At 39.5% G+C, this 18294-nt stretch overlaps 1 protein-coding gene across 1 annotated transcript; it reads left to right on the top strand.

Annotated features, from left to right (window-relative positions):
- Positions 1-297: 297 nt before the first annotated feature.
- On the top strand, positions 298-16896 carry LOC105440867 (tyrosine-protein kinase receptor Tie-1-like). Its single transcript, XM_030996605.1, has 7 exons — positions 298-304; positions 9150-9455; positions 11979-12254; positions 13784-13918; positions 15406-15540; positions 16141-16296; positions 16889-16896. The coding sequence occupies exons 1-7, from the start codon at positions 298-300 to the stop codon at positions 16894-16896; spliced, it is 1023 nt and encodes a 340-aa protein (XP_030852465.1).
- The last annotated feature ends 1398 nt before the right edge of the window (positions 16897-18294 follow it).

The following is an 18294-nucleotide window of genomic DNA, read 5'->3' as shown; positions in this document are numbered from 1 at the left end:
TCATTAGGCAGTATTCGCTATACATTTTCCTTTTGCATTTTTTCAAATTTTAGGGGGGGGGGGACGATCCCCCTCTAAACAAAATTGAGGGTGGGGGGGGGGGGAGAAGTGGGGCGACGTGTTCCCCCTCCCCCCCCCCCCGTCCACCGGGATCGCCGCCCCTGTATATATAAATAAAAAACATAGAAAATGGGAAAAATGTATCAAAATATATTTATATGTTTAAATGAAAACATTAAAAGCATTAACACAAAAACAAAAACATTTTTGTAAAAACAAAAACAGGATATTTCTAACATGTCAGGTGAGTGTACTGAAAATAAAGTAATTCATATAGAAAATAGATTGAAGCTTTATGCGAAAAAATAAGGAAATTAAGGCCTTTTGCTTTGTTACTGAGAGAATAATTGTCATAAAGAAATAAAATGTTTACAAATACGTACACGCAATAAACTGTAACATAGTAAAAACTACGATAAAATACAATTACATTTCTATTCAGATGATATAACAAGTATTAAAAAGTATTAAACAAGGATACAAATTGGAGTGTTGGTAGTGTGCTAATCACAGGTGTTACATGAGTACAGTGGCGTAGACAGGTTCGTACACCTGGGGGGGGTGACTGGGCTGCCAACGCTAGTGAGGGAGCGAAGCGACCGAGCGGGGGGAGGGTGTGGGAGGGGGGTGTCCCCCCTCCCACGGTAGGAAGCTTTTGCAATTTTGAACTTGAAATCGTGCAATCTGATGCATACTTAATGAGGTAAAATAACACACACAAGCGTGCACGCACACACACACATACTCACACACGCACACACACACACATACTACGCCTTGAATGGACAGACATACATCGACAAGATCTACACACCGTGGCATACGAATACAGAATGGACTGACACATAGTATTGCATATTGAACCACACTACGTATTTATTTATCTCTGTGAATTTTGCTGTTACACCTCTTCAGAAAAAAAAAACAATGTCAACTGTGTACACGCAGGTATAGTCTTTGTTGTCTTGATAGGGGTATGTGGTTATGAATGAAAACAGCCTCTGTGGCCATTTGTGAATAGAACACATAAACAACAAACAAATAACGATTAAACTTTGAACAATATGTCTGTTCATTATAAAGCATAATGAATACGTACATACTATGCCTTTTTTTACCTCAAAGAAACAGGCATAGTATCCATAGATGGATATTGGCTAGCGGCTCATTAACATACAGATACAAAAAACATAAACAGTATCACTATGATCCATGGAGTAACAATACTGCTTTGTAAGTTTGTGAAGAAATCGGAACCATAACGGCATTGCATCGTTTCAATTTAGGGCATTATTTACTTCTATTTGATCTCAGTCTTATAATAGTAATAGTAATAATAATAATAATAATAATAATAATAATAATAATAATAATAATACAAATAAAAATTAATACTAATACAAATAATAATGCTAATACTAATAGGTTCCTTTTATCTCGCATTTCAAGACAGGGTAAATTCACACTGCGCTTTACATGAAACAAACTTCTTTAAACATTTCAAACTTATGTCTTCATGCATCAATCAACATACAATACAAAGTGCATCTTAAATAAAACAAAAATAAATAAATAGTTAACAATACATAAAAGATGTAGCTGCTGCAAGCTTAACAACAAACTAATGTATACCAGTCAGTCCTGATATCAGTAGTCATATAGTGGGAGCATGAAGTTGAACAATTCATGATTATACATAATTATATATGTTTGTTTGAATAATACTTGTTATAAAGATAGTAGTATGGTACTCTCTGTCACGAATTATTATGTATACTGTTGTATCACATTCATTTTCTATTCTGTTTTAGAATTGGCTTTCACCGTGTGAATGCGGCTAACAATAAACACAATTACATTAATGATGAGGATTATTATTATCATCATCATAATTATTATTATTATTAATATTATAATTGTTATCATTATTATTATTACTATTATTATCATCATTATGACTTATTAAGTAAGCAAATATCATTCCCCAAAACCTGGGGGGGATGATTGTACATGCCATCCCCCCCACTTTGTGAGGTGGGGGGGATGCATCCCCCTCATCCCCCCCGTTGTCTACGCCCATGCATGAGTACATAATGTTTAACATTCTGAATTTGACTACATGGCAACAGGTCAGATTGAGACTCCAGAGATTTATGCTTGCTAGAAAGTGACCTGCCCCTGATCGTAGCATAGGCGGTTCAACTGATTTACCAAAGGACGCTTCCTGGAAGATCGCTGCCGGGGAGGGTATGAGGACCAAACTTGAAGATATGGTTTGAGCCTTGATCCATCCTCTTCGTCTTTTATTTCCTCATAGTGTACATACATGTATATAGCGACTTTTCAAGCTCATTAACTGCAATTGGAATCTGATTTTTCTAGCCCTGATTTTTTCACGCTGATATGTGTTTGTTCTTTGGTATCATTACAATCGCTTCATTGCTTCCCTACTGATACTAAAGGGATCGTTTAACAAAGCTAAATCTGAGATGCACGGCCCTATATACGTGTTCTCAGTGTTTGTTATATGGTGTTATATTGAAGCCCTACAACAATGGCGCTTCAAAATGATCGAGAAGTGCCTAAAAAAAGTAAAAACCTTTGAATGACCGGTTTTACCATACTTGTTTTCCCCAATAGACTGTTATGAAAACCGTTTGGCAAACGCAAAATTTGATTTCGATTTTCAATCATAAATATCTTAATAATCAGACAGGCGATCGGCTTGTAAAAGTCATGGGGTTGCTGACTGACCTAAAGGTTTATAATTATCATTGCAGCATGAGCTAAATCAAGGATTTGTTTTAAAGGATCTAAGACAAAGTTACCGGATTCCTTTAAGTTCAAGAGGTTACTTGTATCTAAGTCTGAATGAGATCTTTTCCCTTCTTTTTTTAATGCAAATTTGTTATTACTCAAGCTTGTCATTGAAAGCAAGCGCTTTATAATGCTTTGTCAACAACAATACAATCTGCCTTCAATTCACTCTATGTTATCGTCACAATCATGCCATTTGGAGTTTGTATAAGGAAAAACTTGTTCATGTTCAAATTGTGTTCCTACAGCTCATTTGATAAGACAGTGATTACCTTTAACATGGTAGCAACTACTTTCGAAAAAAAATCAACCTACATTGTGTATGGCAATATTAATGTACCCTTGTGCGTCGTTTGTATTGGCTTTGTAAAAGCTCATTTAGTTACCTGATTCAACTAGTAAAGAGAAAGAGGGGGGGGGGGGGGGTGGTGGGAGGAGGAAAAGATTGAGATGCATAGATACAAATAAAGGTGTAGAGAGATAGCAAGAGAGAAAGAAAGAGAGAGAGAAAGAGGGAGGGAGAGATGAAATAAGTGAGAGAGAGAGGGGGGAGAAAAAGAAAAACTGAGAGAGAAATAGAGAGAGAGAAAGAGAGAGAGAGAGCGAGAGAGAGAGAAGGAGAGGAAAGAGAGAGGGAGACAGGGGAGTGTGTGTGTGAGAGAGAGAGAGAGAGAGAGAGAGAGAGAGTGTGTGTGTGTGTGTGTGTGTGTGTGTGTGTGAGAGAGAGAGAGAGAGAGAAAGACTTAGGTATTCTACTATTCTTACAATTCCTGGCATCCCGGAAATCAAGAAGTGAGATTTTGCCATAAATCATATATTATTCATATTTAAGCATTCTTTTTCACAACATATATTCATTAGACCATTCTGAATAATAATACGACAACAACATTTGGAAGAGCCAGCTTATTCCTTATGTTATCCCTTGTTTCGATAATTTCTTATGTATTTCATTGTTTTTTTAACTTATGTATTTCATTGTTTTTGTTGTTTTATTTCATTTCTTACTACAATTCAACTATTTTGACTCCCAAAACAACCACCTAAACTTTCAACAAGACCCAATAACCCATGTTTGATCTGTTTTTAGGAAAAATGACTTTTCCATATGTTTTGTACACAAATCACAAAAATGAACGATTTTCGGGCTGACATGCAAAGACAAAAGGTCACGTGACCTTGTAACCGTATGTCCAATTTTCAAAAAAAATATTTTAAAAGTTGCGCAAGACTCGAAAGAAAAAAGTCAGCGAGCGGCGCGCCATCCGTATGTGTTCCCGAGCAATCGGAAAAATCGTGGAGGGGGGGGGGGGGGCATAATGGCATAATGCCCCCCCCCCCCGGCCTTATTAGGGTTAACCTTATTGAATTTCTTATCTCATCAGATTTTTTTACACTTTACCCACTGTAATTTTTTTTAAATATCATCATAACTGATATGTAATATTGGGTTGTACTTCCCTTTTTATGTTTGTAAAGTATCTTTTATATCAAGGACAGCCATCTTAGAAAACTACAGACCCTCATTCTGCATCATGTAAACACAAATATAGATCAATTTAAATTTGACTGAACACTTTATTTTTTCTTGGAGGGGGGGGGGGGGGGGTTATGACTACGAGAAAACATTATCATATTATTCTATACACTTCACTTGACATGCGTGCAAATTTTCGCGGCGATCGGCTGCTTCGCGGCCGAGATCTTAAGGAGCGGCCATAATGCCCCCCCCCCCCGGCCGTACTAAGACCTCAAATAGCCCGGCCTTTTTAGGGTTAAGGAAGTTAAGATTTTTAACAATATCTAAACAAGTTTGATTTGGTATGGGGTGCATGTTTTTACATGTCTGAATCCAATATTAAAGGGAAAATCCAGTTGCCAACTGGTGTTTAATTGATTGCACCTCCACAACCTCACATTTTTCCTATTTTTAATCTGCTATTGCTTTCTCTCACTTCCCCTGCTTATTAACATCAACGTAATATCAGGTTGGACCCAGGCGCAGATCCAGGATTTCTTAGGGGGGGGGGGGGGGGGGGGAGGCCCAAATTTGAAATTCTGCGAGCCAAATATTGGTACGTAATCTATGGTGACCAGCAGTGACGTAATGGGGGGGGGGGGGTGCAGGGAGGGGCGAGTTTCCGCCTCCCTTCTCCGCGAAGCAAGGAAGCTTTGACGTTTCATTAAATTATTAGAGAGAGAAAATGATTCGTTGTACCGTTCCCAAAAATAATCCTCGTCTGAATTCTGTTTTCCCCCTCCGTTTTTGAGTGGACCACCCCAACGCCCCCCCCCCCCGGCTACGCGCCTGCGGGAAGATGAACATTTGTTGATACCTTGTCCGCCCCCGGAAGCTCAAGGGTCTAAGCCAATAATTTACGGTCAGATAAGCATTCAGGGGTCCGCCTTAGGGCCCTAGGCGGGGTCCAGGGGGCAGAGCCCCGGAAGTTCAGGGGTTTTAGGCATTCAATTACGGTAAGATGAGCATTATTTTGATACCTAATTGTGACACTGGCAGGTAACTAATTGGCGTGGGGTTCAGGGGGCGGAGCCCGGAAGTTCAGGGGTTTTAGGCATTCAATTACGGTAAGATGAGCATTATTTTGATACCTAATTGTGACACTGGCAGGTAACCAATTGGCGTGGGGTTCAAGGGGCGGAGACCCGGAAGCTTAAGGGTTTTAGGCACTCAATAACGGTCATATGAGTACCAAAGGGGCCCGCCTTAGGGCCCATGGTTGGGTCCAGGGGGCAATGCCCCCGGAAGCTCAGGAGTTTTAGGCGTTTAATTACGGTCAGATGAGCATATTTTGATACCTCATTATTTTGTGACACTGGCAGTTAACTATTTTTTCTTTCTTGCTCTCTTTCTTTCTATTTCTCTTTAATATACTTTTTCAAAAAAAGTTGGGGGGGGGGGGGGGGGGGGGGGCTCGAGGCACCCGATCCCCGCCGTTCCGCGGGCCCTGACATGTAGGCATCTCAAGAAGCATTTTCTTGCCTGGCTGTAAATTTAGGAATTTGTCATTTTCCAACAAACGCATAACAAAATATAATTTACTCAAAAGTGAGGAAAAATCTCGGAAAATTATGTCATTTCAGCATTATTTGTAAATCACCGTTATAAAATTAGAAATAAACCACGTTTGAATTGTATATCCCCAATCCCCCCCTCCCCTATCAGTACGCGAGTGCCCCCCCCCCCATCAGTACGCAATCCCCCCCCCCATCTACACCTTGTTGGCGGGAAAATTGCAACTGATATCCCTTACTTTTCTTCAATCTCTTTTTTTTCTTCTCCCCTTTCCCTTCCCTTCCTCCTTCTCTCTCTGTAGGTTTGCTAGGGTGGGGGGGGGGGGGGGGGAGGTCCTTTTGGCCCCCACCCCGCTCCACACGTTGTTGGCGGGATTAACCGCAACTGATATTCCCCTTCTTTTCTTTTTTCCTTCCCTGTTTCAGCTCTCCTGTTTCCTTTTTCCTACTTCTCTCTTTTTTATGAGGGGGGGGGGGGGAGCAAGGGCCTTTTGCCCCCCCCCCCCCCGATCCAAAACTTGTTTGCGGGAAAATTGCAACTGATATCCCGCTTCTTTTCTTTTCTTCTTCCTTTTGTTTCCTTCCCTTTATCTCCTATTTTCTTTTTTTTCTTTCCCTCTCCTTCCTTCTCTTTTATTTTTTGAATGGGGGGGGGGGGGGAGGCAAGTCCTTTTGCCTCCGATCTCCTTCTTCCTTCTTTTCTTTTCTTCTAGTCTACTTTCTTTCCCTTTCTCTCCTCTTTCCTTTCCCTGCTTTTCCTTCTGCCTCTCTCTCGGGGGGGGGGGGGGGGGGGGGGAGGCAAGGCCCGCTCGCACCCTCCCCCCTGGATCCGCGCCTGGGTGGACCTCCCCTGTAAAAGCAAGTTGCTCTAAAAGAACCAGCAATACCAAAGGAGCAGATTGGTAAAAGTTAGAAGAAAAAAATGACAAATTGGAAATTTGTGAATTTTTGAAAATTGTATTCATTACAAAAATGGGAATTTCGGAATTGCAAAATTGTTTATGATATCTGTGTGAGGTAGTGTTTCAAAAAACATGATGATTGAAATAGACTATTCCATAAAAGTTCAAATCAAAATATTCCATACTAGTATTAAACAAATTAATGCGAAAAAAACAGCACAGCCGATCTTTTGGTCCTTTTCCTTTTTTAAACTCTGAATATATATTTCACTTCTCTTTTGTTTTAACCTGAAATATATTTGTGTGTATTTACCATTTTTCTCCTATGAAAATAGGAGGAAAATAGTTTTCAAGAAAATAGCAACAAGAAAAATGTTTGGCATGTTGACAACGAACAAGGACTTCTCCTCATCCCAGTTCACCCTGTTCTTCCCTTCTTTTTGCTCACAGGATAGGGAGAAAGGGTTAAACAAAGGAAGATAATTCATGGAAGAAGAGAGAAAGAGAAGAAATGAATGCAAAAGAGGATACTATAGGGGAGGGGAGGGGGAGGAGGAGAGGGAACTAATAGAAAGATGGGAGAAAGCAGGACAAACGGGATGAGAGGAAGTTAGCAGGAAATTAACTCTTTACATGCCATGTAAACAATGTCACTGCGCCACTCTGAATTCAGCATTATTCAACAATTCCAAGAGCAAGATTAATTTTATACTGTAATCAAAAGGGCTGTCAAGGAGCTAATCACACCAAAAAGTTGTAATTTTGCATATAGACATTGTGTTGCTCAAAGCAATTTTTCTGTCAATTAATGCCTCTTGTTTTGTGCAAAATTGCATGTGTGGCAAACGATTGACCATGCAGAGAGGCAGAGAAAGCAACCAAAGAGATAAAGATTAGAGAGGCATGTATTCACAGAAATAAAGGAGATCGGGGAGAATGAGAATATCATCATCAATAGTGATCTGTCAGTTTATGACAGGTTCAGTGACCCATTCAAAATTCTATATCAAGTGTCTCTCCAAGTTTCTCATCAAGTTCCTCGGTCTTGAGCCAATCGTTTCATCGTTTCATACCCTGTTGCTCCACATTATGTGATTACATCGTCTAAAAAGCCTTTACGAGGTCTTCCCCTCTTCTTCTTTCCATGAATGCGACCTTCTATGACTCTGAGCATCAAGCCCTCATCATGCCGCATTATGTGTCCAAGCCATTTCTTCTGTCTCTCTCTAATCGTTTGAATCAGCACCCGCCTTTCTTGAGCTCGATGCAACACCTCTTCATTCGAAACTCTGTCCCTCCAAGACACAACTAATAATTTGCGCCAGCACCACATTTTGACCGCCTCCAATCGCTGCATGTCCTTTTTAGTGAGTGTCCACGTCTCTGCCCCATACAACAGTACACTTCATACTAGAGACTTCACAAGACGCTTTCTCAAACTAAGGTCAATTGTTTTAAAAATGGAGACCTGAAATCCATTGAAACTGATTTGCTGATTCATCTTGCTGTCATGTCAGAAGCGGTCATAATCATATTTTATTACAGTTACAAATAATCATAGTTTGGTTAAAGTGTACTTTTCCCTGTTTGGAAAAGCTCTACGGTGTGTTGTACATTTTAAAGGCTACTCACTGTACATGCAAACAATTTTGTATATGTACATGTCATACAAAGGATATCCTGAGTTACTTACCTATCAAAACTCTTGCCATATTTTGTCAAGTCTTTTGCTAATTTAATTTTGCAGATAAAGGTGGCTATTTTGTAGTTGGCAGTTGTCTAGTTGAAACTGTAAAATTATCTGTTTGGTTATATGTACCTGTATATAAGTGTGTTTCAGGATAAAGCTATTTCTATAATTAACTTTAAGTCTTCTTCACCAAAGTGTTTCTGAACTACATGCATGGGGGTAATTAGTTCTGGTATGGATATTTTCTTAAGTTGCATTAAAATAAAGTTCCTGATCAACAAAGGGTTAGGAAGTGAAAGAATATTTATTTTCCCCGTGTAAAAATGTACCTACGTGTGCACATACACACGTACATGTTTATTCCTAACGCTGAACTTGGTGTAATAACAAGTGTAATATCTCAATGGCAGTTATGTTATTTTGCAGCTCCATGTACCAATGATGTGGTTCTACAACTCTGCAATAAAATCATGATTTTAATAATTATGTATATTTGCACTCTGAATGCATACTAATACATCAGTACGCTTCTTTTTACATTATACCTGAGCCATTCAAATGCAGTGCCTGAATGTGTGGAGGGAGATGTACTCTAAAGTTGAATGTATCCAGCAACAGTGAATTTCTGTGTATTTGTTATGTTGCAGGTGAGGTTGTTCATATCACAGTGCTGACCGCGAAATACACCCAAGTAGGTACATCAAGTGGTCAGTATCAATGTTACCGCAGTGTACCAGATACAGACGCTACACTATCATTTGGTAGATCAGCACCCATAACAACAGGCATATCACCACCAGGAGATGTGCGACACAAGACATCTAAACAAATAAGAGTGGTCAGCTTCCCCACAGCCGAATGGGATAGAGATGGTTTCGGTCCTTTCTACTGTGAGGCTTCTAAACCTGCTCGAGATGTTACAAGGGTTACTACATTTTTCAAACGATTTGATGGTATTATTATTATTATTATAAGTATAGGATTTCTTATTTTTAAAGATTTGTTCTCCAAATGTATACTTTATTTTCATCAAAGTGAAGTTCTAAGCATATCCTGTGTGAAGTCATTATGATGTCAATTTAAGGAGAACAAAGTATTGTGATTGATAATTTTTAAATTCCTGAATTGTCCCCCAGATTTCATGTTTACTTAAAACCTGCACAGATAAATCTGACCAGAGTTTGTTTATATTTAACTGAATTATTAAAATAATGACAACTATTTCATTTGCTCCATGGAATGTATATCTTTTTCTTTGATATTCAAAGATTTGTACATGTACATTTACAATGCATTGTAAGTGTATGTTATTAATACCTGAATAATCTAAATAAAATCACAGTTAAATTACTAAATTGCCAATGAATGTTATTAATTAATATCTTAAGCACTTGGTATTAATAGAAATCTTTAACGTGTACTTTAAGCCCCAGTCCCATATAAAGCCGGACCAGCACGGACGAGCACGGACCACTCCGGACCATCCCGGACCATGGTCTGGGGTGATCCGGGATGGTCCGGGATGTTTTGTTCAAAAAAGTGTGATGCTTTTAAGCTACAGTCCCATATACGTCCCGGACCGTCCCGGACCATCCCGAAACCCCATCCGGGGTGATCCGGGATTCGGTCCGTGTTGACACCGTGTTGGCACCGGGGTGGTCCTGGATGGTCCGGGATGGTCCGGAGTGGTCCGTGCTCGTCCGTGCTGGTCCGGCTGCCCCAGTCCCATATAAAGCCGGACCAGCACGGACGAGCACGGACTCCATCCGGGGTGATCCGGGATTCGGTCCGTGTTGACACCGTGTTGGCACCGGGGTGGTCCTGGATGGTCCTGGATGGTCCTGGGCGGTCAATAACTCACTCCCGGACTGCCACGGATCAACACGGACCGCCCCGGCGCCACTACGGATGACCCCGGACCCAGCACGGTGGCTACACGGATCACCCCGGATCAAACTATTGTCCCGGACCGTCCCGGACCACCCCGGCAGTTTTTGACCGTCAAAAACATCCGGGGTCGACTCCCGGACCGCCCAGGACCATCCAGGACCATCCAGGACCATCCAGGACCATCCAGGACCACCCCGGTGCCAACACGGTGTCAACACGGACCGAATCCCGGATCACCCCGGATAGGGTCCGGGATGGTCCGGGACGGTCCGGGACGTATATGGGACTGTAGCTTTAACTTCAAGTTGACCCTTTATAACAGCAGAAGGAGGGACATTGGGCAATTCATTTTTTGTGTGCGTTATCATTGGATATAGTTAATTTATAATCGGAATAAAAAGATGCGTTAAGCCCCAGTCCCATATAAAGCCGGACCAGCACGGACGAGCACGGACCACTCCGGACCATCCCGGACCATGGTCTGGGGTGATCCGGGATGGTCCGGGATGTTTTGTTCAAAAAAAGTGTGATGCTTTTAAGCTACAGTCCCATATATGTCCCGGACCGTCCCGGACCATCCCGGACCCCATCCGGGGTGATCCGGGATTCGGTCCGTGTTGACACCGTGTTGGCACCGGGGTGGTCCTGGATGGTCCTGGATGGTCCTGGGCGGTCAATAACTCACTCCCGGACTGCCACGGATCAACACGGACCGCCCCGGCGCCACTACGGATGACCCCGGACCCAGCACGGTGGCTACACGGATCACCCCGGATCAAACTATTGTCCCGGACCGTCCCGGACCACCCCGGCAGTTTTTGACCGTCAAAAACATCCGGGGTCGACTCCCGGACCGCCCAGGACCATCCAGGACCATCCAGGACCATCCAGGACCATCCAGGACCACCCCGGTGCCAACACGGTGTCAACACGGTCCCAATCCCGGATCAACCCGGATGGGGTCCGGGATGGTCCGGGACGGTCCGGGACGTATATGGGACTGTAGCTTTACTGTGCAAAAGTTTGTGTACAGCAGAGAGTTTATACCGCAATTTTGACGGTTTAATGTGGATCGGGAGCGAGAGTGAATCAATAAAATGGCTCTGCTTATCATGCTTTCACTCGTTGAAGATTAATTAATGGCTATATAAAAAAGGTTTAACATTTCACATGTATAATGAGAATGAATCTAGAGATTCTAAAGTAGGATTCTGTTGTAATTTTGTTGATTTACATGTAAATAGCACAAAACTTGTATCATGTATGCAAAGCATGCATGCTATTGAGTTAAGCCTGAAAAAATCCATTTGTGATGATGTTGTTTACATGGTTAAAGGAAAGTCCAAACAGATTTTGACATGACACATCAAAATATTTGATGTGCTCTAATTTTGGAAATGTTAGAATCTTGTGATTGAAAAATATCAAGAGAAAAAGGTTTATTTAAATATATATATGCAAATGATAAAAGCATCTGGTTTCTTTTAATGAGTCGCGCTTGACCTGTAGGTGCTGCATGAACTGTAATGTCTTCAAGGTAATTGTTTTTTATTTGGTTAATTTATCGTTATTGTCCCTTTTAACAGCTAAATTCAATTCAAGGGATGACTTGTTTACAAAGACAGTCAATGTGAATGACACTGAAGTGATGATCAGCATGACTAGTCTTAATAATCCTGATGAGGTTGACAATGTGATTACTTGGATGAAAGATGGAAGTGAGGTTCTTACATCATTTGATGGGCAGACTCAGATCAGCTTCCCAAACCCAATCCAGACATCAGACCAAGGAATCTATGAGATCTACTATTATAACGAGAGGAATCAAAATAGAGGAGGACTATACAGGCTCATCGTCAGAGGTATATGTATAAGTGTTTTCCTGCTTAGTTCAGATTGAGCTTTTTGAGAGGGGCATGTGAAAAGTTTTGCTTCATATTTACGTTTGTTTACTTTTTTATATTGGATTATGCAAGTTACATGTGGATAATGATATTTACATAATATATTCATTTATATTTCATTTTTAATGAATATATGGAATGTTAACATTTCTGGAAAATATTAGTGTAGAGTATTCAGGTAGATAATGACCAAGTCTGACCTTATGGAATGGCACCTTATTGTACAATACACAGCTTTTTCCCCTTTGCAAATTTTATTTCAAAAGATTTATGAAACTTTAAATGATATACAAATTCAGGTGTAAGCATGTCATGATCTGTAATGTGATTTGTACATACAGGTAGTTTAAAATTGCCCCTATGTTTATTCAGAATATGACAGAGCCAATGACCTACACTGTAGCGGTTGCATCTTTGACTTTGTTTATTGGTCATTTCTTTATTGTTCCAATACTCGTTGCTCTAAATGTTCCGTAAAAACTGCACAAATGAAAATAGATCGAACGGATCATTAATTAACTGTTCATCAATATACATATGCTTAGAGAAAACCTGGTGACTCTTATCAATAATATGCACCTTACAGCTAAATAACCCCTTGTTTTAACCTTTGTTTTAGCTCTTTTCCTAATCTCACACATTAACTTGTACTGCATATAAACTACCGTAAATACCATTCTAACTGTTTGTTACTACCAGTACATGTATGCTTAATTGAACTAAGTCAGGCTTTCTGGCATACATCCTTTGTATCACTTCTGTTCATAATTATAGCATGTATCTTTATAACTAAGCCATCTATTAATTATCCATATAAACGTGTATAAATCATATAACAACTTTCTCTTATTATGCACCCCAAGTATCTCTGTAATTAACTCAAACTAGGCAAATTTTTGTTTACATTCTTGCATACGTGTACCTTTCATTCGAATGCCGTAGTGTACATTACATAACAATAACATTCGGTATGTGAGCCGACCGTCTCGGCTACTGTGCAATGTAAGTTACATCCATGTAATGTACACAACGAGTTAGGTGCGAATGAAAGGTACTTAATCATAGAATATCGCATCATTACAGCATTTATATACAACATTCATCACATTGCATCATTACATCATTACATACCTTCATTCTGCCTTCTTAAAGTGCATCTAACTTCCATATTACTCAAGGATGCCTCCAATATCAACGGATTTCACCCACTGGAAACCAAAAAGGGTGCCATTTCTTTACACGAATTTAGTAGCCTCCAGATGGCGCTAAACATAAATATAATCAATCTACTTGATCGACTTAATAAAAAGAATTCATATCGATCACTGAAACATACACTTTAGTTCTATGTTTGAGAACATCACTGTGTAACAAAGTTTTCAATCGTCTTTTTCTACTTTATTTTACCCTGCTTTTCTTTTTTCATCTGTGTTGTGATGTCATTTTAATAGTCACATGTATTTTTCTCTGTCCCTATCTCATATTAGAATGCCCTGCTGGTAAGTGGGGTCCCCCTGAGTGTTATGGTATCTGTGATAAATGCTACAATGGTGGAGTCTGTGATGACAAGTCTGGTCTATGTATCTGTCCTAACAACTTCAAAGGACCCAATTGTTTAGAAAGTAAGGACATGTAGGCCTGTAGAACTTCATTAGGAATGATGTTTATTTTGTATCTACTAATAGATAAATTGAGGAAGATATTCTTGTCTTATTTTATTGAAAATGAACACTATTGTTCATCTATTCTACATGTTCATTTCCAATATGTCTTCTAACTGACAATGAGATATAATCAGAATAGTATTATACATCATGTCTTTTGACATTGTATGTACTTGTAAATCTTCATTTTACGAGGAATCATTTGCGAGAATGATGTTTATTTATCATTTATCATTCTGGTTATATCAAGTACATTTCTGATCTGTTATAATATATTATCTTTCATGTATTATAAACGAACTTAACGTAAAATGACTTTGTAAATACTTTGTAAAGTGTCCCTCTCTACCAGAGCTGCGGTTCATTCTACATGTATGTAATGTTTATACACTGTACGTCAAGTGAATCATTGCAAAAATGAATGAAAATTTAAAACGGCAGGGGAAAAGATTTGCTCTTGTTTCTTATTTATTAATATCATATGAAATGTCTAATGACTAAATAAATGTCTCAATAACATTAATTTGTATGATCAACAAACTTTGCTATCCACGGTATGGGAGGGCTTTGTTCAATGTAGTAAAAGTAACATTTTTTAAAGAGCATTGGACACCATCAGAAGTTTGCAAAAGGAGATTACAGGAAAGCAACCATATTTCAAATTGATCTCATGAAATCTAATTTCTTATGCAAGTCTAGAAGGTTTTGATACAACATTGCAACTATTTTTGTTTTCAGTTTGTAGAAATGATGGTGGAAATCGATTTGGATTGAACTGTGAATTTCAATGTTCATATAACACTGATGGAATAAATCAATGTCTTGGGATTCTTTTTTGCCTACCTGATCCGTTTGGATGTTCATGTGACGTCGGTGCCCATGGCATGGCATGTACCACACGTAAGTCTGCTCGCATTATATTGGTGAAAATACATGTACATCTAGAAGGCCTAAGAGTTATTATACATGTACATGTACATCTGCAATTCTCAGAAAAATGTAATTTTTCTTGGAATATCAAAAGCACATACCATAATGTGGCTGGATTCATGGGTAAGGTTAGGCGCAACTCGGTGGAGAGGTAGCCTTTTGACAAGGCCTCGTTGACTCTGGCTAAGCGGCTGAGATGAGTCTAGATACCCGGAGTGAACGCGCGACCGAATGACGAATGGACAATTCGCACTGGCGTTCATTCAGGTTTTCGCGATTAGTCTCTTTTTAGTCGCTCGGCGTCTATCAGGCATGTGGCCTTGTTTAAAGGCTAGTGGAGAGGAGGAGGAGAAGGGGGAGGGGGAGGGGGGGGGGGGGGGGGGGGGGGGGGGGGAGAGGAGGAGGAGGAGGAAGTGAAATTAATAAGAAGTTATTGTAACATGCACAATATTTTTCTTTCTGATGAACTTATTGTAGCTGTCCATCTTTATTTTGCATTTTGAATTCTATTACAGGTTGTACTAGTGGTACATATGGTGCAGGATGTTCACAGACATGTCACTGTGCAGGCGGTGGTTCATCATGTAATATCTACAGTGGAATATGTACAGGTGGATGTCAGATTGGCTGGTCTGGGGACAACTGTCAAAGTAAGTCATGATCAGCAATGATAACAAATGATATGACATTAAAATGCTTTCCCCAAATAAGATAAATCAGGATTTTTTTGACATGTAATGTACACTGCAGCTTGTAATTGTTGTCATTTTGTTAATTTGTTATTGTTTAAACTCATAGCCTACAGGACCCGGGGGCCCCTGTGTTATACCTGTGTGGAATAAGATAATTACGTAGTCAATGGGCTAACTTGAAGTTATCATATTTTGTATTGTTGTAGAAAACCCCTTCTTAAGGTGTGTTACGGGGACGATTCCTCCCATATATTCTATTTTCATTAGGAGTAGTAGTATATGGCTGGAAGACTTTATTGGATAAGTTGTTTTAGCACCAGGCTAATCTGCCACAAGGTCCATACGTAAATAAAGAAGAAGATTTCTTTTTAAGTATACACAGATTTATCTAGTGAAGGCATTGTTAAATTCAAGAATATGTGTGATAATTGAAATCAATAATGTGAAATATTGAAATATCTAGTTACAATGACACAATCTAATTTTAATGAGCTAATAATATTTGCTAGTAGTACCTGTTCAATTGTGATTTGTAAAATATTTTCTTATCATCCTCAGTTCCTGATGAATGTGAAGACGGTTACTATGGATCTCAATGCACTGATAAATGTCATTGCTTGAACGATAAACCATGTGATAAAGATACTGGAGGCTGCCCTGAGCAGAAGTGTGCTCTAGGATACAAAGTACGCAATGGCGGGGTCAAATGTCAAGGTAAAATGCAATTTTTTCAATGAAGGGTGTTTAATTTTCCATATCAATTTTTATTTATATCTCCATTCTATCTCTAGACTACATAATGATGCAACATGAACATCAAGTATGGTGCAGTGTGCATGATACACTAGGATTGTTTTATGTAGACATGTATGAGCACTCAGAAAATTCATGTACATATATATATATATTGGTCATATCAACCAGATATATGTACATACTGTAGTGCTGTGATAGTAAACACAGTATTATAATGTATACACTGGAGGAGGATTCTAGTATACAAATATTGACTGCTTTGTTGGGCATGTTGAAACTGTTGCCCAAGGTAAATTTGAAACTGTATGTACTCCGCCTCAAGAGTTAATCAAATTATGACCTCCAAAGTCAGCATTTATTATTTGAAAATTGTAACGTGAGACCCTCCTCACCAAACTAATTCACTAGGGGCGAGGGTAAACTGAACACTGCACTGCGCATGTACACACAATCAATCATACACACATCTGACTGCTCGACTGCTCTCTACTTGTTTCCTGTCATTACCCTACACTAACCAAGTTCTTGGCTTCGACCCTTGACCCAACAGCAACCTGACACTAACCCTAACCTTAAAACCCAATTGCAACTCTAACCCTAACCCGTACCTTTGATGAAATAAAGTCCGCAACAACAGTCTCAGGAGCAAACATCTGATCTAGCTTCTTAAAATACCTAGTAATGTATCACATCACAATCCTCAGCTGTATTCTGTAGCAGAGAGAGAGAGAGAGATCTGTATTCTAGTTGTGACTATACGTTCTTGTCTTAGATTGAAGAGTTGCAGCCAGCATGGTTGGTTGTCCACCTGAAATTAGTAATTGAGAGAACAGCAGATCTAGAGGAGGTCCCTGAATTGCATGCAACAGATTTGTAGTAGTCTTGGGAAGTTTCACAGAGACTAAGATCGACACTAAGTTGGACTTTACTATGGCAGGCCGTTCATGCCACTGGTTGCTCTCAATATTAGTCTCTCAATTATGATCTTTAGATAATATATTTTCCTTCAATAATGAACTATCAAAAAAGTGTAAATTCTGAAGATTTGTGACCACAATTTATATGTCCCTTGAGAAACAATGTCAGGAATGGTTAGAGGAACTATGGTAGTGGCATGAACCGCCTGCCAAAGTTAAGTCCAACTTAAAGTCGATTTTAGTCTTTGTACACCCCTCCAGATCTTTACTTCTAAAGTTAAACTTACCGTACTCACAAAAACGAAAATCGAAAGATTCCACATGATTAAAATGATTTGAATTTTGAGTTTCCAACCCTATTTCCAATAGAACCCAGCCAAAGTATTCTTTGCCGTTAGTCTTCAATAATAATCATTGATCAGATGTTTCCAATGAATATGACTTTTGAATTGTGTTTTATTTTTTTCAGAGTGTGAAGGGGATACCTTTGGTTTGGATTGTCTTCAGCAATGTAACTGTGCTGCAGCGGCTTGCGAAACAGAGAGGGGTCATTGTAACGGACAATGCCTGGATAGCTGGTTTGGACCTTACTGTCAAAGTAATTATACCCAGCATATATTGTATTCTGCTTTGTTTCCTTGTTCAGCCACTATTATCAGGTGGGCTGTATCTCATACAGACCACCTTATACTTTTGTTAAAATCGCCTTTATTTTTATTTTTTTTATTTCGACCCACTTTTTTGTAAGCAAGATAACTTTAAAATGGTTCAATCAAATACCTTATAATTTGGCACACATATGTATAAGCATATGGAAAAACCACTGTAAGGTTTTCAACCTTGACCTTGACTGATGACGTCATCTAGGCGCCATTTTGTAAAATTTTACGAAAATCAACACATGATCATATCTTCATAATCAAAGGTTATTTCTCATTCATATTTATCATGATCAAGGTCAATATCCGTCCGGTCAATTGCAATTCAAATAACTTGCGCGTGAGCGTATGTCCGCGCGTCAATGCGCGCGCATAATTTT

The sequence above is a fragment of the Strongylocentrotus purpuratus genome, unplaced genomic scaffold (assembly GCF_000002235.5).
Source record: "Strongylocentrotus purpuratus isolate Spur 01 unplaced genomic scaffold, Spur_5.0 spur5_scaffold_3, whole genome shotgun sequence".
Classification (NCBI taxonomy): domain Eukaryota; kingdom Metazoa; phylum Echinodermata; class Echinoidea; order Camarodonta; family Strongylocentrotidae; genus Strongylocentrotus; species Strongylocentrotus purpuratus.
This window is presented reverse-complemented; position numbering and strand designations above follow the sequence as displayed.